Genomic DNA, 25,055 nt, shown 5'->3' with positions numbered 1-25,055 from the left:
TAGTGACCCAAAACCATAAAATTATTTTCGTTGCTACTTCATAACAGTAATTTTGCTACTGCTATGAATCATAATGAAATATCTGATATGCAGGGTATCTGCCGTGTGATCCTGTGGGAAGGGTTGAGACCCAGAGGCTGGGACCGCTGCTGTGTTTCCATTTCTCCCCCCTTTCTTATTATTAGATATTTCCCACAGTTTCCATTTCGAATTCAGCTTTGCACAGATAAAGGAAGACCTTTTTCATCTGTCCCTGTTTTTAGTGACAGGAAGACCCTTAGCCGTAAGGGTCTTGTGCTTGTGACAATGTTGAACGAGTTGGTGATTGCTTACTTCGTGGCCATTTAATTTTAAACGATGGGATCATGGTTTATTATTAAGGATCTGCTAAGGGAGCGTCTCTGGATTCACCGAGCCTGGAGTCTGCGGCAAGTTAGAGGGCTCTGGCTCACCTTAGCACACTGCGGGTCAGGGTGCAAATGCTGATGCCAAAACCAGAGGATGAATATTGGAAGGGATAGTGCATCAGGTAGTCAGATGAAGGGAGGCTGGGTGATCTCGGTAGGGTGTATACAGGGCCCATAGGTTAATAGAGGAGCTGTAGCCACAAAGGTACTTACATAGCAGTGTTTATGGTGGCATTATCCATAACAGCTAAGTTATAGAACACACCTAGGTGCCCAGCAGCTGGAATGTATGAGGACATATGGTATGTGGACATAACAGATTTTTTTTTCAGCCATAAAGAAGGAAGTAAGTTACATTAGTTGCAGGAAAATGGATACATATGGAGACAAAAGTTTCCAAAAAGACAAATATTCTATGTTTTTTCGTTTGTTTGTTTGTGTTTCCTTATTCTATACAACTATATGATCATGTACCCACACATACACAACACCAAAGAGAAGTAAAACTGTCTAAGTCAGCAGTTCTCAACCTGTGGGGCGTGGCCCCTTTGGGGGGGGTCACACGAGCCTTTCACAGGGATAGCATATCAATATCCTGTATATCAGATATTATGATACGTAGCAATAGCAAGACTAAAGTTACGAAGTAGCAATGAAATAAAGATATGGTTTCAGGTCACCACAACATGAGGGTCAGCATTGAGAAGGTTGAGAGTCACTGGTCTAGGGAAGAGCAGAGACAAATGAGCATGGGTGGGTGAAGAGTGGAGGCATGAGCAAGAGTCTGCCCAATGTGCCATGTGAGTGTGTGTATGGATGTGAGTGTGTGACTGTATGTGTGAGTGTGTGTGTGTGAGTGTATGTGTAAAAGGTTGCCCAGGCTGAAGAGATGATGACTCAGCGGTTAAGAGCACTGACTGCTCTTCCAGAGATCCTGAGTTCAATTCCCAGCAACCACAACCACAACCCACATGGTGGCTCACAACCATCTGTAATGGGATCTGATGCACTCTCCTGGTGTGTCTGAAGACAGGTGCAGTGTACTCATATAAATAAAAATAAATAAATAAAACTTAAAAAAAGAAAAAACCCTCAAAGCAAACCATAATACAAAGGAGAGCTGTGAGGTCACCAGGTGAAGGACAAAGGCTCTGGTTGGGGGACAGATATTTTGCTTAGTGCTCTCTTAATTTTTTTTATGTTGCCTTATAATTTCTAAGTTATTCCACTCTGCATTCTCCTTCTAATCTTGTTCTCCCCTCCAGCTTGATGTGACAAAGCCTTACTCCCAATGTTCTCTCTCCAGTGTTATGATTTCCAATGTTATGCCTGCCAAAGTATCTTTCCTAGTCTTTTGTAACTTTTCTAGGAGAATAAATCACATGTTTTTTTTCAAGCATTCTTTTTTTTTTTTTTACAAAAGCTCACATTATTTTTGTAACATTATTTTTGCTGGGAGAGGTGGCTTAGTTGTTAAAATCTCTAGAAGTTCAAACATAAATTCAAATCATAAATTGAATAAGAAGTTTAAAACAGAGGATGTTTACATGCATATCCATTAAGAGTAATTAGCTCTCCAGGTTCATGGAGAGTTAAAGACCATAATTTTTGTGACTAAGTTATAAGTGAAGTTTGTGTAGATAAACCCAATCAATATTTTATCTTTTGTCCTTGCACCTATAGTAAATCATTATCTCCCTTTTTATGGCCTTTGGTTAATGGTTTTACAACCTCTTGGAATGTGCTCTAAGTTGGAGATGCCTGCTTGTTATCTCAGAAGCAATTAATTCTTGACACTTGAAGACTGGCAGAGTTCTCATTGCAGTTTTGACATCAGAAAGGACTTAATAGCAGTCCTATTATGAAAGAGCTTAATAATTACTAATATAATTTTAGGAATTCTTACAGGATCATCTATAAGACAGTACATCTTCATCATTCTGCAGACATATCTGCTCAAAAGGGTAGGTTAATACCTAGTAATAAATATATATATAAAACAACAACAATAGGAAAAGCATATTAATAGCAGGAATCTTTCTTAAAATGAAATTCTTCTTGGCCTTGCCTAGAGAAGCCATTCTCTCATTAACTTTGACAGTCCATGGCAGAACCATCTCAGGAAGATCACCGTCTAGTTTTTAGCTTCTCCTAGATAGCTCCTGGCATTGGAGATTGGCAGTCTTATGCACATGCAGGAGATGGGGGAGGGCTTGGGATGGAGCACAGATGTCTGGTGGTATCCATCACCTAAAAAGCACTGGGGGAGAGGAACAGGCCAGAGGGGTAGATGCTTGGGGTTTGATGCGGGACACCCAGGATAAATACGCAGTAGACACGTAGACGAGAGACTAATAGACAGAAGTATATGCAGGTGCATTGGAGATTTAGAGGTAATAATTGAATACACGGAGCATGTGGGATCACGGAAGGGAGATCATGTGGGATCACGGAAGGGAGAGCATGTGGGATCACGGAAGGGAGAGTATGTGGGATCACGGAAGGGAGAGTATGTGGGATGAGGAGAGTGTTTTCCCATCAGCTGAGGAGCAGCAGCTTCCCAGGAACAAGAAAGGCAGAGAGATGGAGGGTCAGAGGGTGAGCTTCCAGAGGTCTCATAGAAAGACAGTTCTGCAAAAGAGGGAGGGGGAAACGGTTCATACTGTGGCGGTGTCAAGGAACAGAATGGACAAGCATCTGGTTCACCACAGTATTGATGGACAGCTGTTGGGAGGCCGTTCAGTCACAGCTGGACGAGTGTCAGTAGCCGGAGAGCACAGGACTGAAGGTGAACCCACGTGGCTGTTCGTGTAAAGGCAGACCCATAGGGTTATTGTTGGAAATACATGCTTTCTATTTTTAATTATGCATGTGTGTGTATCTGTGTACATGATTATGGGTACCGACAAGGCCACAAGAGGGTACTAGACCCTATAGAACAGGAGTTAAAAGAGATTGTGAGCCTCTTGTAACTCTTTAGGTGCCAGGAACTAAACTCCGGGCCTTTGTAAGAGCAATGCTCACTCAACAGAAGAGCCACCCTCACCCCCTCCACCCCTCGGACTGAGTAAGATGAGAGGCTTAGACATGCATGCCAGCTAGCTACTGCTGGGTGACTCCCTGCCTCTGCAGAGTTGACTCATGCTTCTGTGGACAGGCTGAGGTCTTGACTTTATTGCTTTCATTTATGATTAAACTGGGGACCCTGTCCTTGGACACTTTATCCAGGGCAACTGTTTTGCTGGCATTTCTTGTCATGCTCATTTTGGGAGTAATGAGGCAGCTGGGGGTGGGGGGAAGCTGAGGCCCCAGGATGGGGAGCGTCTGAGTCAGTACATTTGAGCATCTGCCGGCTTCCTACCTGCAAATACTCCTTAAGGAAGTGTTCAGAACCACAATGACAGAACCATGATGTCACATAGCAAGGGGCAGGGTAAGGAACTATGGGCCTTTCATGTGATTAGTATGAACATGTCTACAAGGATGGTAAGACTGATGAGCCGAGGCAAATTGTGGCTAACTACTCCAGGAAAGCTGGCCCAGAATGGCTCTCAAGCCGGGAGGTGTAAGATGGTAGGTTGGCAGCTTGGCTTATGATGTCATCATGGCTCTTGCTGCCATTACTACCATAGAGCTGGGAAGTTGGCAAGATTTTGAGTAACGTTAGTTTTGGTGGGACAGGTGGCTTGTTGTTAGAGTCTCTGTTATGCAAGTGTTGAGGGTCAGAGTTCAAATCCCAAAATGCATGTAAATGTTGAATAGATTGTCTCAGACCGGACTGGGCTCAATGGGCCCTTATCAATCGTGCTAATCAAGGTCCCTGACAGATGGGCATAGAGTCCTCGAGTGACAAACAGACAGGACAGGAGAGAGTGTGTTGAATCTGAATGTAATGTCACAAAGTGAACACCAGTCTTATATAATACAGAAAACAAAGGGGTAGGATGTCACAGCAGGCAAAGTACATTGAAGTTATCTGACACAAAACAGAGGAATGACTTCAAAAGGACTTACAGGAACCAGGTAATATTCACAGTAAAGATAAAACAGCCCTGCCTAGGGTCAACTAATGACAGGTAAGGATTTCACACCCTAGTCACAATTTGTGCTACTCCTTTGAGCCTTGTGAAAGCTAGCACCAGGGGGTTCTGCTCTAGCAGACCTTCTCATGAATGATGCAACACTACAACCCTCCCTATTTCCTAGGCCTAAATACCTGGGGTTTCAAGGGAGAGAGGGGGCAGGGACTCCTTGTGAATGTGGGACTACTGCGGGGGGGGGGGGGGTGAGGTGGGGGAACTGAGGAGTTCCCTTCCCGTGACTCTTGTCCCTCGTGAAGTGGGAGGCGAATCTTTTCCTGACAGAGCAGTTTGCTCTGAGGCAGGTGATTTACCAGTTAGTTGATAGTTCTGAGCTCCAGAGATGGCTCAGTCTGTAAGGTGCTTGCCACACAAGCATGAGAATCTGAGTTCAGACCCACAGAACCCATGTCAAAAATCCCAGGTGTGGCAGTGCGTGTCTGCAACCCCAGCTCCAGAGACTTGGAGACAGGTTTGTTGGCTAAATTGACAGGTTCCAGGTTCTGTAAGAGACCCTGTCTTAAAGACTAAGGTGGAGATAGTTGCGGAAGAGACTCAATGTTGTCTTCTAGCCTTCTGAAGTGCACACTCTGTGCACCTGCACACGTCCATGCACGCACACACATACACATGCACAAAGGCAGGCGCACACACCTGGACACGCACATCCACACACCAGAACCAAAGCAAAAAAAAAAACCCAAAGTTGGAATTTCCCCAAATGCAGCTTGGAGGTATTTGATCAGGACATACAGACTTGAGTCAGGCTGAGAATTGTTAATCTACCTGCTCACGTGGAGATGGCATTACTGTGCCTGTGTGTGGGGGGCGGTGAGTTTAGCTTCAACGCTTTGTGCTCTCGCCTGGTTGCCAGCTTCAGCCATCCCCCCCAGGAACACTTTGGATCCTCGAATGGAAAACACACCCTCGAATGGAAAACACACACACACACACACACACACACACACACACACACACACACACACCAGTTTAATTTTAACATGCCTCGGCTAGCTCAAAGACTGGGCACTCCTAAGCCTTCCCTTCTATCCCAGGCCCAGTAGGGGAAGTGGCCAGTGGCCACCCACCTGAATTCTCACATGGCTGGTTGGCCATCTCTCCTGTAGCTCCTATGTCCCATTCTTCTCCCCTGAAGCACGGTGACTCTGTCTCCCCTTTCCCAATTCCTAGCCCTCACACATCTAAAGGTCCTGTCCCATCTCCCAGCCATTGGCCGCTGGTATCTTTATTGATCGAACAAAAACTAATTGGGGACAAGGACATGTAGATTTCTAATTAAACCAAAGCATTAGAACCAATTCCCAACACGTGTGGATCCTGATGGTGCTGGTGGGATGATGAAGCTGACACGTGGGGGGTGGGCTGACGGGTCTCCGTGTGTTTCACAGAGACCCGCCCACTCGCTTCTCAGGAGTGCGCTCTGTCATCCTCTGATCTCTGCCCCCTTCCTGATGGTCCAGCCCCGCCTCCTCAGTGTCCGGTAAACAGCACAGCGCCCCCTGGAGGCGAGGAGGATCCACACTCGGCAGCAGCTACACATTGCGTTCCTGCCTCGATTAGTTTTTCTGCCTTGTTTAAAATAAACTTTCAGTTTCAGAAGTTTGGATTTAATAGAAAAAAACAGCAGACTTCACACAGAATTCCTGTACATGGCTCACCCGGTTTCCCCATTAAGATCTTGAGTTAGTGTGATTGATGCAGTGAGCCAGCCAATATCCACACACTGTTAATGTCTTAGGTTTCTATAGCTGTAAAAAAAAACATCATGAACCAAAAACCACTTGTTAAAGAGAGAATTTAGTCTGCTTACATATCCAGGGCACAGCCTACTGAGGGAAGCCAGGGCACAACTCAAGGCAGGAGCCTGGCAGCTGGGACTGACTCAACCCACAGGAAAGCTGCCTGCTTGCTCTGCATGCCTTGTTCAGCTTGCTTGCTTATATGCCCAGGACCACTTGACCAGGAATGGGAGCACCCACAGCGAGATGGGCCTCACACAGCAACCACTAATCAAGAAAATGTCCCACAGACTTGTCTACAGGCCAATCTTATGGAGGCATTTTCTCAATTAAGAGTCCCTCTTCCCGAGCTGGGCATGGTGGCACGTGCCTTTAATCCCAGCATTTGGGAGGCAGAGGCAGGCATATTTCTGAGTTCGAGGCCAGCCTGGTCTACAAAGTGAGTTCTACGACAGCCAGGGCTATACAGACAAAACAAAACAAAACAAAAACTTCCCAAGTGACGCTTAGGCTGTGTCAGATTGACATAACCAGGTCAGTTAGTAGCTAAATCCCTTCTTTATTTAGATTTTCTTGGGTACTTCCTGCCGTCATTTCCCCTGCCCCCTTTTCCAAGGCAGTGTTTTGCTGTGAAGCCCTGGCTGTCTTGGAGCTTGCTATACACACTAGGTTAGACTGTAGAACTTTCAGCAATCCTCCTGCCTCTGCCTCTTCAGTGCTGGGACAGATAACATGTAGATGCTACCACATTTGGCCTCTAATGTCCTTTTTCCGTTCTAGGTTCCCATCCACGATTCTGTATTGCATGTCTGTGTCTCTAGGCTCCTGGTGGCTGTGATACTTTCTCAGACTGTCTTTGTGGTTGATGGTCTTAATAGGTTTGCATACAGGATCTGGTGTATTTTAGGATGCCCTCTATTTGAACTGTGCCTTGGAATTGGATTGCAGATAGGAGCTCTTTGGAGCCACACAGAACACAGGGCCCCTCATCATTGCTTCAGAGGGCACATGCTACAAACACAACTTTGGTCCCTGGCTCTTTCTTTCTTTCTTTTTTTTTTTTTTTTTTCCAGATAGGGTTTCTCTGTGTAGCCTTGGCTGTCCTGAAACTCACTCTGTAGACCAGGAATGGGAGCAAAAAATCAGAAATCCGCCTGCCTCTGCCTCCCGAATGCTGGGATTAAAGGCATGCGCCACCACGCCCGGCACGCCCCCTTTCCCATGTTATATATGCTCTGGGGAGAGGTCTCCAGGCTCAGCCTTCAAGTCAGGAGTAAGGAGCCGCTTTCAGCTGGTGAGGGTGACTGACGTTGTTACCCGCTCAGGTACTTTGGGTTCTTTGTGTGGTTTGCTCTTTGTTTGTTTGCTTGCTGTTTGCTTGTTTGCTTGCTGTTTGCTTGTTTGCTTGCTGTTTGCTTGCTTGCTTGCTGTTTGCTTGTTTTGAGGCAGGGTCCCATGCATTCCAGACGAGCTGCAGACTTGTTATGTAGCTTAGATGAGTTTGCCCATCCTGCTTCTGCCTCCCACGTGCTGGGGATACAGGTCTGACCGGGACTTTTCTATTTGTCTTTTTTTGCTAAGAACTTTCTGCACACTTTCTCTGCTGTGCCTTTCGTAATTGTGCATTGATATCATCTCTCCATTTTATAGCCACAGAAAACTTGATTCCCTTCTCAAAAGTACCTCGGAGTTTTGAAGGCGGGTCTGGGAATTGGACTCTCTTTTTAGAGTAAGCTCTCTGAAGTATAGTGGTAACCTCTTAGTTACGTTGGGGACCACTTGTGCCCTTTCCTTGGGCAAGGTAAGGCTCACTGCAGGAGGTAGGGAGTCTCTGTGGTGATTCTGCCCTTAAGATGGAACCAACTCCTGCAGTGTGTAAGTTGGGTTAGAGTCAAACCAGCTTTGAGTATCTGGGTGCCTTTGCACTGAAATGAGTATGTATTTAGTATAAATACACACACCTGTGGCAAGTTGAATGGGCAGAGAGAAGAAAACTGCCCATCGTACAGATGTTTTATGTGTATCATGTTGAAGTCAGGAAATCCAGTGTGTCGAGCCTGTGTCCTGATTGTCAGCTGGAGCTTTGATGATCTAAGAGTCCTTCCCCATCCCCAGGCTTTTTCAAGAAGGGAGAGCAGCAACTTTACCATGCAGACTGTTTTCAGTAGAAATTAAAGATGGACCAGCTGCTTCTAACACCGTTTAAACACTAACTGTTCTCCTTAAAAGTCAGGGCAAGTGGAGACTAGGATAGCTAGTGTGTGTGTGTGTGTGTGTGTGTGTGTGTGTGTACAACGAATACCTGCTGCAAATTGTGACTGACATGCGGTGTCACATTTTCAAAGAAAAAGACCGCAACAAATCGCAATTCGTTTCATGGAGACCCAGTCTAAATCCAACCAGTGTGGCAAGTGTTCAAGCAGAGCACAAGCTAACTTTAGATCAAAGGTCTTCTTCTACCCCACTGGCTTGAGAGCTATTGAGCTATCATGAGCTCCTGACCCCCCAGCTTCATCCCAAACTCATCACACAGAGGAGGTCAAGAGGCCAGTGAGTCCAAGCAGCACCGTCACAAGCTGGAATCTGTGTGTTAGGTCCTGGAGTGCCAGCCTGGTCTTGTTAGCACTGGAACCCTCAGAGAGGTGCTGACCCATCTTTTCACAGCTGTGGCTGAGCTCAGTGGTAAGCTTTAGCCTTGCTTCTTCAGAATTGGAACTCCAGTTTATGTGGCTTGAGTATTGCTAACCTATAAGTTGGTGACAGGCCAATCCGGAGGATTAAATTTGGAGTGTGTGGGCAGAAGCCTGAACTATATAATGCCCATCAGAAGGTGTCACAGGTGTTCCAACCTGGATATCTGTGTCACTTGGGTGTGGTTTGGCTGACTGAAGCCACTCAGCGTATTAGGTGGATTTAATATTGTGCTCACACAGTGGAAGGACTTTGGAGGGGACCAAAGACATGTGCATGTCCCCCCATCCCCAGCTTCTACGTCCATCTCCAAGCCCACTTTACTGGAAGCTCAGCTGCAGCAGGGAAACAGATTCTCAGAGTTGCCACCAGCTTCAGCTTTCTTGGTCTGCAGGCAAGCAGGAGAACCCCCAAAGTGCCTCCTGGTTTTAGGTTCCATGTTATAACACACATTCAACCTGTGCCCTGGGTTGCCCATGCTTGGATCGGGGCTCAAACACATGCCCTGGCTTCCCCACAGGAAAAGGGACTGTGTCGAGTACAGAGCTGGGGGTGGGGGTGGGGGTGGGGATGCCCCCGAGGCCCTGCATCTGCGGTTCTGATAGTGGAGTTGAAAGGAGCACAGGTAGAGTGGGACCCCACCCCCTCCCCATTTCAGGAAGCATGAGGACATGTCTTGATATTCCTTGGCTGTCGAGGGCTGGGGAGGAACGGTGTTTGGTTGCGCTTGTTTTAGGGGTACGGGCCAAGAATCCTGCTAGCCAGATTGTAGTGTGCACAACAGTCCCAGGATGGCTTAATTCAGCTCAGGTGACCAGAGTGCTGGAACTGGGGCCCTGATTTTTATGGCTGAGGGTGAGTGAGGAGGAATAAATCATGGGACTAGGAAAGGTGAGCTCTTGGCCATTTCTGCTGTGCAGGTAGCTGTTTCCCGCCTTTCTCGTGCGTGATCCTTGCCAAGAGTCTCCCAGTGTGAGTACCGTGCCTGGCATCTCAAAACCCTGGGAATGAGTAGAAACCAGGTTGTGTTTGGGAAGAACAAGGTGGGAAAGGGAAGACTTGTGTTTTAAAGTGCAGGTCTTCACCTGCTTAGGTTTTATGGCCGTGTGTGTGTGTGTGTGTGTGTGTGTGTGTGTGTGTGATGGTGTGGAGTGGGAGTGGGAAGAAAAGAAGGGAGGGAGAAATACAACATATTTTGCATGGTAACCCGAGGTGCCCCACATGGATTAGATATGCTCCTGCTTTGATGGATTTCCCCACCGAGGCTCCCTCCATACTTGGAAATGTTTCCCAGGCTCCTTTGCAGCCTGGCATCTGCTTTCCCTGGTGACTCCTGCTGGAAGTTGTCTGTACCCTGCCTGTAGGGAAGGAAGGTCACTTCCCATGCGGCAGCACAGCCTGACTCTGCCTCTGCCTCCTGGGAGGGAGACTGGCGAGCCACAATGAGCTACCCCGTGTGGCTGGGGCAGTGTCTCCCACATTCCATTCTCTCCTACATCCAGGAGAATTGTGTTGGAGATTTAAAGAGCACACACACAGGTTACAGCCAACTCAGGCTGATGATGCCTGTCTCTTTCTCTGCCACGCAGAAGTGACCGCCTCTGTGGGCACATGGACTTCATGATTGTCCAATTCTCTTTCAGGGCATGTCACCATCACCAACTACTTGCTGAATTATTTCCCTGGTCTGGACCTAGAAAGGAGGAACATATTTGGATTCACGGCCCTCATGAAAGCGGCCATGCAGGGCAGAACGGAATGTGTGCGAGCCCTTATGATGGCAGGTAAGCCCTCCTACCCTGTGGCAGTCTTTAGGCCTTAGACACACCAGGGTTAGTCTTCTAAAGAATGGATCTTAAATAGACCCATGCCTCTCACAGAATCAGTGGCAGTAAGAAATATATTTGTTGTTGTTGTTGTTATTGTTGAGCTGTATGGTTGTCATCATTTGAGTTTTGTTTAAAAGCCAAAAGCAAGCCAGGGTATCGAGGGCCCAGTCAGCAGAATGCGTTTCTAGCGTACAAAGAACCCCAAGGCTACTACAACATAAACTGAGTGTGGTGTCACACGTCTGTAATCTCAGCACTCAAGATGCAGAAGCATGAGGATAAGGAGTTCAAAGCCATCCTCTGTTGATTCCCACAACCACTATGAGTGGCTCCCCTCTGCTGAAGTCTAGCATAATCCTCAGGAGTGCGGGTCCTTGCCTGCCGTGTTCCTTAGAATGCAGCAGAAACAAGCCCCAAGCCAGGAGGGCAGCTTCCTGTGCTGATGACATCATAGGCTTTCTGGGCTGATGACATCATAGGAAGTTGCAGGTGGGAGGAAGCTGTCAGTACAAGCTAGCTATGACCAGCTTTCACTATTGATCCATGTATGTGATCAGGAGTTATTTCCGAATGAATGAAAAGTAGAGTATATTTTTCTTTTTAAAAGGTACCCTTGTGGTGAGATATTTGTGCTGATAAGCACATAACTTCTTGCCACTGTGACATGTGGAGTTCGCTCCATTCTCCTGGGGTCTTCCTGCCAATGTTGGGTGTTAGCAGCATCTGTGGCTTCCACTTACCAGATGACTGAAGCATCCTCCAGTTGGAACACCCCAAAACGCTTGCAGATATTGCCAAATAACCCTATATGTGTGGTTGTCTCTCATTAAGGGCCACAGATTACAACTAATTAAAGTGAGATAGGATTTTAAAGTCAGAAGAGACCTGTCTGTCCTCGGACACAATCCTCCTTCCCGGCCTGTTCTGCTCCAGACTATACTGGCACGGTAGCTCTTTTAGGGTGCATTTGAGCTCCCCAGGAAGTCTTGGCTGGAGAACTTAATCTCTAGACTATTCTCACGCACACCTGTCTTGTTGGCTTAATTCTTCTCAGGAAACTGAACTTCGTTTTCCTTCTGTGTAGATGTGTGAGTGATGGCCTCCCCAGGTTTGTCCTGCAGTAGTAAGGATGCTTGTTGACATATTTTAAAAGTTTGCATCGCTGTTTTGATCCTAATTTCCCTTTAAATATACCAGTATTAAGCAACCAGAGGTATTCATAGGAACCGGTGCTTTTCTTTTTCTTTTTTTCTTTTTATAAAGATTTATTTATTTATTGTATGTATATGAGAACACTGTAGCTGTACAGATGGTTGTGAGCCACCATGCGGTTGCTGGGATTTGAACTCAGGACTTTTGGAAGAGCAGTCAGTGCTCTTAACTGCTGAGCCATCTCTCCAGCCTGCCTGTGCTTTTTTTTTTTTTTTTTTTTAATTGGCCCCTCAGCACAGAGTGCGTTTATGTGTGGTGGGGGACAGTGATTCAGTAGCAGACTGAAGAATGATCATGCTATAATTACTATAAAAGCAAAAGGCACATGCAATACTGCATAGTAACGTAAAACACATGCGTCTCATTCCGACTATTATTTTGTAGTTGTCAGAATTCAGTGTGCTTCAGTTCCTGAGTGCTTTTAACATCAGATTTTTGTTTCTGACTTGCAATTTTCTTACATTCAGTTGGAACCACTTCACCTAGAAATAATGAGTTATTGAATTGGCTGACCATCTAAACCCTTTAGATTTTTCCAGAGTCTATAACACACAGGCACATGTCAGGCCTTATCTGCATTGTCAGATAGAATAAAATAACGTTAGAATTATCGGAACGCCGAGTGTAATGACAAATACAGCCGATTCTGCAAGCCTACCTGGTGGCTGTTTGGATTAGGTTTCCTGATAATGTCAGTCATTCTGATAAGAATCGAAAGGGACATGCAGCACCTTGTCAACCCAGTGGAATATTAATGCACCAAAGTGACAGGTCTATTTTCATAAGTGGCTCCGAGGAGCCGTGTCAACGATGTGATTTCTTCTTTTTTTTTTTCATGGAGTTTGCCAGGTTCCAGACTTGCTCAACAGAGTTCTCTTTATTCCTGAAGTGTGACGTAATTGCTGCTGTCTCCGGCAGGAAGGGCCGGAGGCTGAAGCCTAGTATCATGGTTCTTGGGAGTAGAATGGCTTGGGAGGGAGGCATGGAGCAGGCTGCAGACACTATTCCTTGTGTGTTTGCTATCTTCTCAGACAAGCCCTCATGGCACGCTTCTCAAAAACCAGGTGACTTGTGTCAACACATAGTTGTTTTCAGTTTATACGGAGGACAGGGATTTCTGGTTCCAGTTATGAGCCAGAAGGATGCCTCCAATCAGGAACTCTGCACTGAAAGGACTCGGTGTAGTGTTTGTAGAATGTGACCTTAGCATGAAGCACAGAGGGAGGTGACCGGGACTGTATTGTGGGCCACTGGGCTGCAGTCCAGCGTCTGCAAGACAGACACCCCAGGAATGCCAGCTGATGACATGGGTGAGCTATGCTATCTCAGGAGTGCCTGAGCCTGGGTCTCATGCCTCCCAGAGGAGAGCGGGCCTGAGACTGAGTGGTCCACCTGTTCTCTCTAGCACTTGTTTGTAGTGCTGTCTGTTTCAAGTAACAAAAATCCTGTCCCAGGGATGATTTTTAAAAAGGTAAACATCTGGGCTGGAGAGATGGCTCAGTGGTTAAGAGCACTGGCTGCTCTTCCAGAGGTCCTGAGTTCAACTCCCAGCAACCACGTGGTGGCTCACAACCATCTATAATGGGATTCAGTGCCCTCTTCTGGTTTGTCTGAAGACAGTTATAGCGTACTCATAAATAAAGTAAATAAATAATTAAATCTAAAAGAAAAGATAGACATCTATTTCCCTTGGGTCATTAGAAGCCATGAAGTCAACAGATAGCACCCAGATCTGACCTTGGTTCCCTGATATCACAGACACTGCTTTCTTTCCACCAGTTCCCTCTCTCTCTCTCTCTCCCCTCCCTCCTTCCCTCCCTCCCTTCCTCCTTGCCCCTCCTCTCCCCCCTCTTTCTCTCTCTGTCTATGTATATATGTCTATGTGTGTGTTCATAGACTTGTGCACATGGGTGTGTGGGTGTGCATGCATGTGAGCATGCATATGTGTGGAGGCCAGAGGTTCTATTGCTTTTCACATTGTGTTTTGAGACAGAGCCTCGTGTTGAACTTGGAGCTTACTGACTCAGCTACAATGTCTGACCAGTGAGCCCCAGGACCTTCTGTCTCTCCCTTCTCAGCACTGGGGTTACAGGTGAATTCTACCTTGCCCAGTGCCTGGCTTTCTACATGGGCTGGGAGTCCAAACACAGGTCCTAATAATCATGTGGCAGATACTTTACCGAATGCAGCCCAGATTGACACCTGTTGATTCTGTGGCAATCTGGGCCTGTGACTGGACCTGTGACGTGTTTCAAGTAGGAAACAACAGCAGCAGGAGACAAACAACTCATTAGGGTTCACTAACCAGGACTGGCTCCCTGGCCACAGGAGGCTGACTGGCTGGGGAATAGGACTGTAGTTAAACCAGTGATTCTAAGATGGAGTATGTCATCTCCTAGGTGTTATTTGACATGACCAAGAGTTTGGCTGTTACAACAAATGGGTTACTACTGGCATCTTTTATAGACCAGGATGTTCTTAAAATTCCCACAGTATACAGGCTAGCCCCATAATTAAGGATTAACTGGTCAAAGATTCCTGTAATTTCAATATTGAACAACCCTAGGTTAAACCAATCACGATGTATTGTGTAGAGTTGAGGATAATGTTGCTATGAGTGTAGTAGGACATTCTGCATAGGCAGCTTCCAGCACACAGTATGGCAACAGTGAGAGCCCACGCCATTTGTCTCTGGTTTTGTTCAGTGGGTGAAATGGTGCTGGCTGGGAATGTGGATGCTGGTGATCTACAGTAAGCAGCTCTTCTGAAGCTCTCATAGTTACTCTTGAAAGGTATCGGTATAAAGTGTGAATCATCTTCCAGGGTGGCAGAGCACTTGCTTGGCATGTACAGGGTCCTGGGTTCAAACCCCAGCACTATAAAACGTGTTCTGCCAGCCCCATGTCTCAGATTCTCTGTGTGTGGGTTCAGCTAGCTCTGACAGAAAAAACACACACACATACAAGCACACAGAGGCAGACAGATGTTTTTTGTTGCCTTTCCCGAAACACAGTATGACAATGATAGGTAACATTTGTATTGAGTTAGGATTATGGGTAATCAGGAGATGTTTCATTGTATCCGTAAATAGCAGTGGTTCTCAACTTTCCTAATGCTGCGACTCTTTTATACAGTTCCTTGTGTTTTGGTGATGCCCCCCCCCCCATATAAGTATTACAGTGCTACTTCATAATTGTAACTTTTGCCACTGTTATGAATCATATGCAGAATATTTGATATGCGTTGGGGTTGTGACCCCAGGTTGAGAACCACTGATATGTAGGGAGGGTGATCTGCATGGGTGCTATGCAAACACACCACCTCAGAATTTGATGTCCAGTGAGGATCCTGTGCCCAATCTGTTGTGGAGGCCAGGACCAGCTGAACTCGTCTCTCACAGTTTAGTTGCTGTTAGCCTCAGCCTTGGTTTCTTGAGAAAGTGGGTCGCTAACTTGGAGCATGTGACTGGGGGTCCAGGGCTGCTATGATAGGGTTGGCCTGTCTTCTTGATTTATAGCACGTGTTTTCCGATCATGTTAAAAGGTTGGAGGCAGACTGCTAAGTTCTGGACAGCCATTCCTTTCATTTTTCATTAGCATTTGAAAAATGTCTCTTTCATGCAAATGTTCATTATGGTTTTAATTTCGCAGTTTGTTCCCTTTTAACGTGACATGCAATTAATTAAGGTTTAATGTGTCATCTATTTTTGCAGTGGCATTTTTACTGCCCCCTTTTCATTTTTGCTAGTTTATAAATTGTGCTCTGGCTAATGAGTTCCTCCTGAATTCCAGTTCCAAATAATTGCCACTTTTCTAAGACAACTATTCTTTAGTTTGTCATAGGACTAAGACCATCAGCAGGGGAACTTAAAGGAGGTGGTCTTCTGAGCCATGAGGCTGCTGTGGTCCTGCATGACAGGGATGTGGCTGAGCCCTATGCTCTAGGCTCAGAACAAGTGAGCAGCCAGCACGTGGCTGCTGTGTTGTGTCTGTGTGAGATGTGAATGCAGATGTGCTGCTGGCTGGGTCCCTAGAGAGCTCACAGGCTAATTGCCCGGGTTCTCCTGAATGCTTTGCCAGTAGGGAGGAATGGGACTGGAACTCCTGCATGATTTGTAACTATGTTGCGGTGAGATTGGACCAAGATGAACTGAGCAGCAATTTCTGTATCCCTTTCGAAAGGCAGAGGTAGAAATGTATTGTCCATCTCAGTTGAGTTGGGGTTTAAGTCTGCAGTGTGTTTTGCAGAAGGGGCCATGGTGGAGAGATTTTCAGGAAGTAACTGTCTAAGGAAGATAAGGGATGTCTTTAAAGAAACAGCCCACGGGGCATATAAATAAAGTGATTCTTTTATATGCCCTGTCTTAGGCAATGGTGGGGATTCAGAAGTCTGAAATTCATAGAGGGTGTATAGGCAGGAGCCTCTGCTCCAGGAAACCCGCACCTGACTGGATGGGGCTCACCACATTTGGAAAGCAACCCCTTTGACTTAGAATCAGATGTCTTCAGGCTGGTGCTTATTAGCTTTGTGTTTGATCAAACCACTGAGTGCTATGGCCTAGCCAAGCGAATACAAAATTAGCCAGCATAGTGGTGTTGCTTGGGCTGTGGAAGCGTGTGGATCTGAGTATAGGTGTCTGAAGGCAGGGCCTGCTTGGCTTCCAGCAGTGGCTTTGCAGCCTCAGGTAGCCGCCTCAGCCGCTGGCACACCATTTCATCAGGAGTCTTTGTTAAATGCATATTTCTCACATTCAGGGTAAGATGCTCCGAGAAAACCTTAGGCAATTATGTTACACCTTCATCCTAGAGTGTCCATTGGCTTGTGGAGGCAGCTGTGTGCTCCAAGAGAAGCAGGACATTACCATGTCTGTAGAAGGAGGCCTAACATAGATATGCACAGAAGTGAGGTGTCACCAGGCTTTGCCAGTTACTGACAGGACAGCCCTCATTGCTAGAATGTTCTCTCATTGTTAAGGTGATGGTGGGGCCTGTTAAAAATTCTTTTAAAAGTTGCATTCATTTATGTGTATTTGTGTGTGCGTGTGTATTTGTGTACATGTGTATTTGTGTATGTGGGTGCATGTGAGTATGTGTGCATGCATGTGTATATGTGTATTTGTGTGTATGGGTGCATGTGAGTATGTGTCATGTGTGTGTATTTGTGTGTGGGGGAGCATGTGAGTATGTGTGTGTGTGTGTGTGTGTGTGTGTGTGTGTGTGTGTGTGTGGCATGGTAGCACAAGTACCGTGGCACACATGCAGGAGTCATGTTGATGTGTGGGTTCCTGGTATCAAATACTGGTGGCAGGTACTAAGCCATTTCACCAGCTTTGTGGAGACTTACTTCTTTAAAACAAGCAAACAAACAAACAAACAAACAAACAAATCTGTTCCCCTACTTTGGGCTCTTTGAGACCAAGTGTTGCTATGTGGAGCTTTGGCTGCTTAGAACTCAGTATTTAGCCCGGCATAGCTTCACACTTGAGATTTTCTCACCTCTCTCTCCAAGTGCCTGGGGTTGCAGGCAGGAGCCACCTTGCCTGGCTTTGTTGCAGGTTTTTATCTAGGAAAGATGAATCACCTAAGAGGCATTTGCGAGGCTATGGGTGGTGCCTTGTGAGCATAGGAACTGTGCCTGGGCCGGTCCAGGTTCCCTGTAAGTACTGTCCTGAATTCTGCTACCATTCTCTGCCTGTGAAAGAATATCCTAGCAGCCCACCCCATCGCTGCATGTGCGCTTTTGTTTTTCAGGGGCAGATGTTCAAGCAAGGGATCCCCGTCGTGGGCTGTCACCACAGGAGTGGGCTGCGTACACAGGCCGAGCGGAGGCTGTTCGCGTCATTCAGAGGCTGATGGAGCGACCCTGTCCAGAGCAGTTTGGGGACAAGTACAAGCTGGAATTGCCACTTCCCGCTGAGGCGGTTTTGAAGAAGTCAGGTTCCAAAAACTGCTTGCAGAGATTCACCGCGTTCCTGCGGTCCACTCTGACCTCTCGCTCCTCAGGCCAGAGCCTGGAGGATGGGGGCGTCCTTGATCACATGGTCAGGATGACCACGAGCCTCTACAGTCCCGCTGTTGCTGTAGTCTGTCAGACAGTGTGCCCTGAGAACCCTCCCTGTGTGGGGAAACGACGCTTGGCGGTGCAGGAAATCCTAGCAGCTAGGGGCAACCTGAACGCCCAAGCGCAGGACAGCAACAAGGTAGAGTGCTCTGAGCCACAATCCCAGATTTTGGAGACTCCCAGAGCTAGCTCCCGGTCTCCCAAGTCGCCCGCGGCATCGAGGTCCACTCCTGCCCCTGTCACTCGGAAGGCCAGCCTCCTGCCTTTGCAGTTGCTTCGGAGAAGCAGCGTGCGGCCGGGCGTGGTAGTCCCCAGAGTGCGCATCAGCAAGGCACCTGCGCCCACCTTCCAGCCAGAGCGCGCAGCGTCCAAGGGCAACACCAAGGACAGCATCTACCTGCAGATCCCCAAGTGGCGGTACAAGGAGGCCAAGGAGGAGAAGAGGAAGGCAGAGGAGGCGGAGAAGAAGCGCCAGGCAGAGGCTCAGAAAGAAAAGCGGGCGCCACGATGGAGGAAAAGGACGTGAAGGGGCTATGACTCTCATGGCGCCTGTGCTTGGTGCGGGGGAAGCAGCATAGGGGTCCTTCTTGGGAGGCTGCAGGCGGGCTCTGTAGACAGCACCAGAGAGGGATGCTCCTGTTGCCATGGGTGCATGCTGAATCACACAGCCTCCTGGTCATTCACCTTTCCTAGATCCACTAAGGACGGTCCTCATTGCTCCCAAGACAGAACTGGGAAAAGTACGGGTGGTTTTGATTAAAACCAGTTCCCTGAGCATTCTATACACTAAGAGGTCAGTTTACCTAGAAGTCACCCTTAAAGAACCCCAATCAAGAATTTAAAACCCCAGTTTATCAAAGGGCATTTTCACATAATTTTGTATCTTGTTATTTATGAAAAATTGCAGCATTTTACAAGTGATGGGCTCTTTATAATTAAGTCAGTTTTAATACTTGTATTTGTTTAAAATGCTGTGTCTAGCAATAAATACTTGTAATGACTGTGTGACTTACACAGAAGGGATTCTCCCCTTGCCATTTGGTTCTGGCCTCTGCCTTCTCGTGTCCTATGGCCACACCTGTGCACTGGCTTTTCCTATTAACTTGAGTGATGCCAAATGCCTGTTTTTACTTGAGAAAGGCACCGGCTTCTATCCAAACCGATCAAGTGAGATATGAAGTCTTACTTCCTTTCATTCTTTAAAATTCTTTTGTTCCTACCAGCCCCTGACCCCCTGCCAATCAATCACTTCATCAAAACTGATTATGGCACACTGCAGAAATATTATGTTGCTAGGGGCAAACTCATTTTAAGCAAGGGGCTTGGATAGATCCATCTTCCAGGGGGTTTGAGGAAGACGATCATTTAATGGAGGCAGGTCTTAATGGATGAGTAGCATAAACAAAGTCATATATGCTTACAAAGAGCACAAGTGGATCTTTAAAACTGTCAAAGATGCAGAGGGTAGGACAGTCAGAATGCTGCCAACTGTTGAAGGGCTGCATTTTTGGAACAGGTGCTACACACTGGATACTAGACAGGGTAGTTTGGGAAAGGTTCTCCCAGAGTAGGCAACACTCTGATGGTCGCCATCTCCTTCAGATTCAAGTCCAGAGAGTCCCTTGTGTGTCTTTCTACTGATAGTTCTCCATTGATGACTGGCCCTGGTGTTTGGCTCATGCCCACGCAACTTTATAGAACTTCCAGTATGTGGGGACTTTGGCAGGGCAGCGATGGGATTTATCCCGGGTGCCAACACATCGGTGAGAGTTTCCTTTCCATTTCCAAAGCACTGAGAAGTCCCAGCTGGGTCTTAGAGTATCTGTTGCACAGGCACTTTATTTGAATATTTAATGTAAAGACTTGGACGCTATAGAGTCAGAATATTGCAGGCTGATTTGGAAGCTCTTTGCTGAGGTCTGTCTTACACAGGGGGTGGGGTAGCAAACTGGCTTAAGCTTATTTCTTCCTAATTGGTACCATTAAGCATTAAATAACATTATCTCACACCAGCCTTCCCCAAAACGCCCCAAAACAGGACCCTAAGCCTGTTCACAGGTGGATTTGACACCGGTACCACCATTCAGTGTTTTTTGTTTTGTTTTGTTTTAATCACATTTTAGTAAGTTTCTCTTTAACCCTAGAAAAATACCAGGGCGAACGCTGGAGTCTTAGGCCCTCCTCTAAAACCACTGAGATCAATTGTCTGGGTTTACCCTTGGGACCTAGGGCTTTGGTTTAGCTACATCTCCTTGGGGGCTGTGAGGACCGCGACCCATCTCCGTTATTTTGGGGGGTTATCGTTCCTGTCTCCTGGTACCACCTAGCTTGTCACGAGCCCCCCACTTCTAGCCAAGGCACTGCCACAGGCTTCCAACCCACTTTCCTCAAGCTGGTTGTCCACAGATGATAACATAAACAGGTTTAATCCATTTCCCTGCTGCAGAGGGGGAGCTGTACCCCAATACTGTACCAAGCACCAAGGTGACTGTTGCCTTAGTATTGAAACTGAGACTTCACAGCTGAGGCTGTGGGTGGCCCTTATTTCCTTTCAGGGTGCTCTTCCGGACACCCAAATTCAACTCCTGTAAAAGGCTCCATTTCTGGATGTTTCGTGGTTGTCACACGGAGAGCCAGTTTGAGGCAGCTCCTGCAGAGGCTGACTTAGTGTCTGGTATCAGTGCACCACCAATCATACAACCTGTTTCCATTGCGTTAATGTCACATTAGAGATGACATATTACCCTGCCAAGGACCCTGGGTCCCTGCTGCAGACCAATTAGAGATGTACGGATTCTGTCCCTCCAAATCTACCTTTTCATGATCCATTTTCAGAGTTTCCAATTAAGCATGAGTGATTACCTGTGGTGTTGCAGCAAGGGGCTCACAGGGACTTTCTTTGTTTCCTGAGTATTTGGAAGTGTGTCTAAGTGTACCACCCCTGTTTGGTACCAGGGGTGCCAAACCCTTCTCTCTGCTGTCTCCAGCAGGTGTCCCTATGACTTTGTTGTCACATCTGCTCCCTGGTATCACCTTGTCTTCCACTTGCTTCCTTCTCCAGTTTGATTATCAAACTCCTTGCACCAGATGCCTTGGGGTCTAAGGAGGCAGAGGAACAAAGAAGCCTTTGGTAGTCTCTCTGCATTACCAAGCTGCGACCTCTAAATCCCCAGGAGTGCATGGAGGGCGGGGCTGTGGCTTCTGCCCTCTGCTTTCAGAAGGAAGGCTGGGTCTATTCTCCTGACTTGGAGGAGCAGAGGAGCAGGCTTGGGGCTAGGCTTGCACTGTGTTTATTAACTGTAAATAGTGAATTCCAAGCTGACAGGTGTCTTCTCAGGGATTTATACATAAATACAGTTAGGGGAAAGTTAAAGTGTATTTTAAATCTTTAAAGTTGAAGTGTGTTTTAAATCTTTTGGATGTTTGAGTCAATTAGGATTAAACTGGACAGAAGACATATTTCCAAGATAGTGTCAATGCTGCTGTTTCTAAGAGCGATCTTGGAACTTGTCTCTCTGTGGAGATTTATGGGCACCGTGGCCATGGGAATAGCTGTGCATATTAAAGCCAGAGTTGTATGTCAGTTGCTTCTTCTGTTTGTGACCCTTGGGTGAACAGTTGCCTCCAGTTAGTAAGCAGAGACAACTGGTTGCCAGATGGGCCATCCATACCCACCCCACCCACCCCCAGTGCTGTCCACTGCTCCCCTGGTCTTTTCTCCTTGCTTTCAAGAATAAAATGTTCAGTCATTCTGCAGAAACCCACATAGCTCTTCAGGAAGGATCAGGGAAAGTTCTGCATACTTGGCCCATCATGTCCTTGATGGGCAGTGTGCTTGCTGCGCTAGAGGAAGACGGCAGGTGACAGGAAGGACTTTGTGCCACCTTTTCAGCTCCTACCAGGCTTCCTAGCCACACCTGATACCTCAAGAACAGCAAGATGGTCCCCTTCAGCTTTGGATTCCCCTGTTTCTGGAAGCTTATTCTGCACATCAGGAAAGAGGACTCAAGATGTTGGCTAGAGAATGGGTTTATAGGCTCAGAGAAAGTATACCAAGTGCTCTCTGCCCATTCCTTCCCAGCTGGCAGCTGGGACCAGGTCTCTGGAGCAGAGATAAGGAAGTTATAGGTGAGAGGCTTGTGGAGAGGGGCTAACTCCAGTCCCCAAATGATGTAAGGCCTGCTATCCCCAGGAGTCTGGAAGCATCTTCAGTTATCCTGAGTGCTGCTCCAGGGACGGCATCTCACTGTAGGCTCCCTCCTCTTCCTCCTGTTTGGGAAATTCCAGCTAGTTCTCCAGTGTTGGCCACTGCCTGGATCATGGTCTGTGCTGCCAGCCCTTGGCTCCTCAAACTGGGCAACCATGTGGAAGGCCATGGCTTCTAGAGAAGGGAGGAAGGAACCTGGCCATGGTAGACTCTTAAAACCAACAAAGTCATATAGATAACAAAAGGAGACCTGGGATCATCAGAGTGAGGGTAGAGTTAACCACAAAGAAAGAAAAGTCACTTCTAAGTCACTTCTAAGTCATTGGCTGCCAGTTCTGCACATTGGTGTAACTGGAACCAGCTGTTCATTTCTTCACCCTTGGATTCCTGTGTTTATTCCTGAACATTTTAGATAAGTGACTGGGAATTCGTCTGGAGGCATTATTTGCCAGGTGCAACACACAGTTCTGCCCCAGGCTGAAGCAAGCCTGTGATGAAGGGTGAAGCCTCTGTCAGACCAGTGGCAGCTCTCAGCATTAGGTCATATTAATGGGGACCTTGAATGACATTCAGTTAAATATGCAAACGGAAGGGCCAGAGCTGTGCTTGTGAATGTCCTAGCTGTGGTGGCTCACAGGGACACTCCCTCCCCACCCCACCCCCCAGGGGATGACTCTGTAACCTGTTCGGATGGTGTATATTTAGACAGATTGCAGAGTCTGAGAGTCTACCCAGATTCCCAAACAATGTGAAACCTGATAGGGCTGGAGTTCTCCTAGCCTAAGCTGTTCTACTAGAAGGTGATGCTGCCCCAGGTGGCCAAGAGCAAATAGCGTGGCTGCATCAGGGTCAGCTCTGGCTTTGATGTGTGCCATTGCAGGAGGGGCCCAGACCTGAGAGAACCCCACCCCTGGAGAGCTCCCATAGCCTCCAGCCTACTGCGTGGGCATGGGGGTAGACTCTGTGGGAACTGGCATAGGCTCACCCTAGGACAGCATCTTACTCTAAAGGAGCATTGAGATTCCTAGTTTGCCTCAGTATGAGATCTGCTGCTGCTGACCAGGGCATTGCGCTTTGAAAGCTTTCTCTGGCTGTGGTGTGATTCCTGTTGTTCTAGAAGAAAATGAAGACGGGAGAAAAACGAAGCTGGCCATCTCATATAGAGCAGTGGACTTTGAGTAATCAGTCAGTTAAGATAATAGTTAGAGAGTTCTAGAAACTGGTTCAAAATGGTTCGACTATGAGTAGGATGAGTGGATACTAAATGTCCCTTGCTCCCATCCCACCATCCCAATCCTACCTAGAGCCTGCTGTGGAGTTAGAACCCAGAACTCCATTCAGGTGACAGCTAAGTCTACTACGATTGGAACCTTCTTGGTTCCAATGATAGTTCTGGAAAGCAAACAATGAAAAGAGAATCGTGCCCAGTGTTTGCTGGGTGTGAGGGTCTTCGGCAGTGGGGACCAGATGGTGAGGAACGGAAGCAGGCTTCTGCATCGCCAGGGTTCAGGTTCCTTCTCCTGGTTTGAGTTCTGTTTTTTTTTTTTTTTAAATGTGAAGAGATTTTCTTTGTCATTTCTAAAACTCCTGTCAGTTGCTGGATGTCCTAAAGCTGTTGAATATGGACGTAACTGTAAATCCCAGAGTGTTTTATTTTGAGATGAGAGTTTTGCTACAGTTTATACAGGATATTTTCCTATTTAGACCTCAGGGCTATCTTGGGACCCACTACTAAGTGTGACCCCTCCCCGCAGCTTCAATTCTGGGTAGATGAGTTACATAACTTTTAAATGTGATATCCAGCAGGAAGAATGTATTTCTCTCTTTTAACTTCGGGCAAATTTTGTTTTAAAGGTCTAGAAAAAAGACAGTAGAAGAAAACAGAGGTAAAAGAATTAAAAACCAACTGTAAAATAAACATTCTCATGGTATACAATTGTGCTACCTGAATAAACTTATGTGCATAAATTATTTAAAAGTGCTATGAAACATATGGTATTTTCCTGTCATTTGTTTGGGTTGGTGTGGTTTTATTCATTTGATTTCCACATATTTGCACTTTATTTTTCAAAGCTAAGGGCCCTTCTAGTCGTGATCCACCCCTTCCAGGAGGGGAGCACCCCTGGACAAAATGTACCTCTGTTTCCCTGTGTATCTCTTTATGAGTGGCACGCCATATGCGCTTTCATCCAGGGCTTTTCTTCCCCCATCAATTAAAATGTCCTTGAGATTTAAAAATAATTGGAAATATATTTTTATATTTATTGTGCGTGTGTGTGTGTGTGTGTGTGTGTGTGTGAGAGAGAGAGAGAGAGAGAGAGAGAGAGAGAGAGAGAGAGAACATGCTGGTGTGTTAGTGTAGTGGGTTAAAGGACGGCTGTAGAAGCTGGCCCCCTCCTTCCACCACATATACACTAGGGATCAAACTCAAGTCGTCAGGCTTAGCAGCAAGCGCCTTGACCACAGAGTCATGTCACCAGTCTAAAGATGTAGTTCAGGTTGACCTCAAAGTTGTGATCCTCCTGCCTCTGCCTCTTGAGCATATCCTTCTTGCATGCACCACCACAATTGACTTAAAATATTTTAAAAATCAGTTTTAATGGCAAAAAAAAACCCCCATAAACATGAGGGAGAATCTAGAACTGTAGTTTTAATTAATTTTTTATTTTACTTTATATGTATGTTTTGTATGCATGTGTACCTGTGGCCCTCAGATTCTCCAGGATGGGTTACAGATGGCTGTCAGCCACCATGTGGGTGCTGGGACTCAAACCCAGGTCCTTAGAAGAACCGCCAAAACTCTCAACATT

At 46.7% G+C, this 25,055-nt stretch overlaps 1 protein-coding gene across 4 annotated transcripts in view; it reads left to right on the top strand.

Annotated features, from left to right (window-relative positions):
* The window catches only part of Ankrd33b (ankyrin repeat domain 33B), a 76,324-nt gene extending 52,090 nt beyond the window's left edge, over positions 1 to 24,234 (top strand). For all 4 annotated transcript variants that reach the window (NM_027496.3, NM_001357922.1, NM_001164441.1 and 1 more), the window contains 2 exons: positions 10,581 to 10,721; positions 17,729 to 24,234. In NM_027496.3, coding sequence (NP_081772.1) covers positions 10,581 to 10,721; positions 17,729 to 18,564 — 977 coding nt within the window. In that variant the 3' untranslated portion in view covers positions 18,565 to 24,234. The remainder of the gene's footprint in view (positions 1 to 10,580; positions 10,722 to 17,728) is intronic.
* Positions 24,235 to 25,055: the final 821 nt, after the last annotated feature.

Source organism: Mus musculus, chromosome 15, assembly GCF_000001635.26.
Source record: "Mus musculus strain C57BL/6J chromosome 15, GRCm38.p6 C57BL/6J".
Lineage (NCBI taxonomy): Eukaryota > Metazoa > Chordata > Mammalia > Rodentia > Muridae > Mus > Mus musculus.
This window is presented reverse-complemented; position numbering and strand designations above follow the sequence as displayed.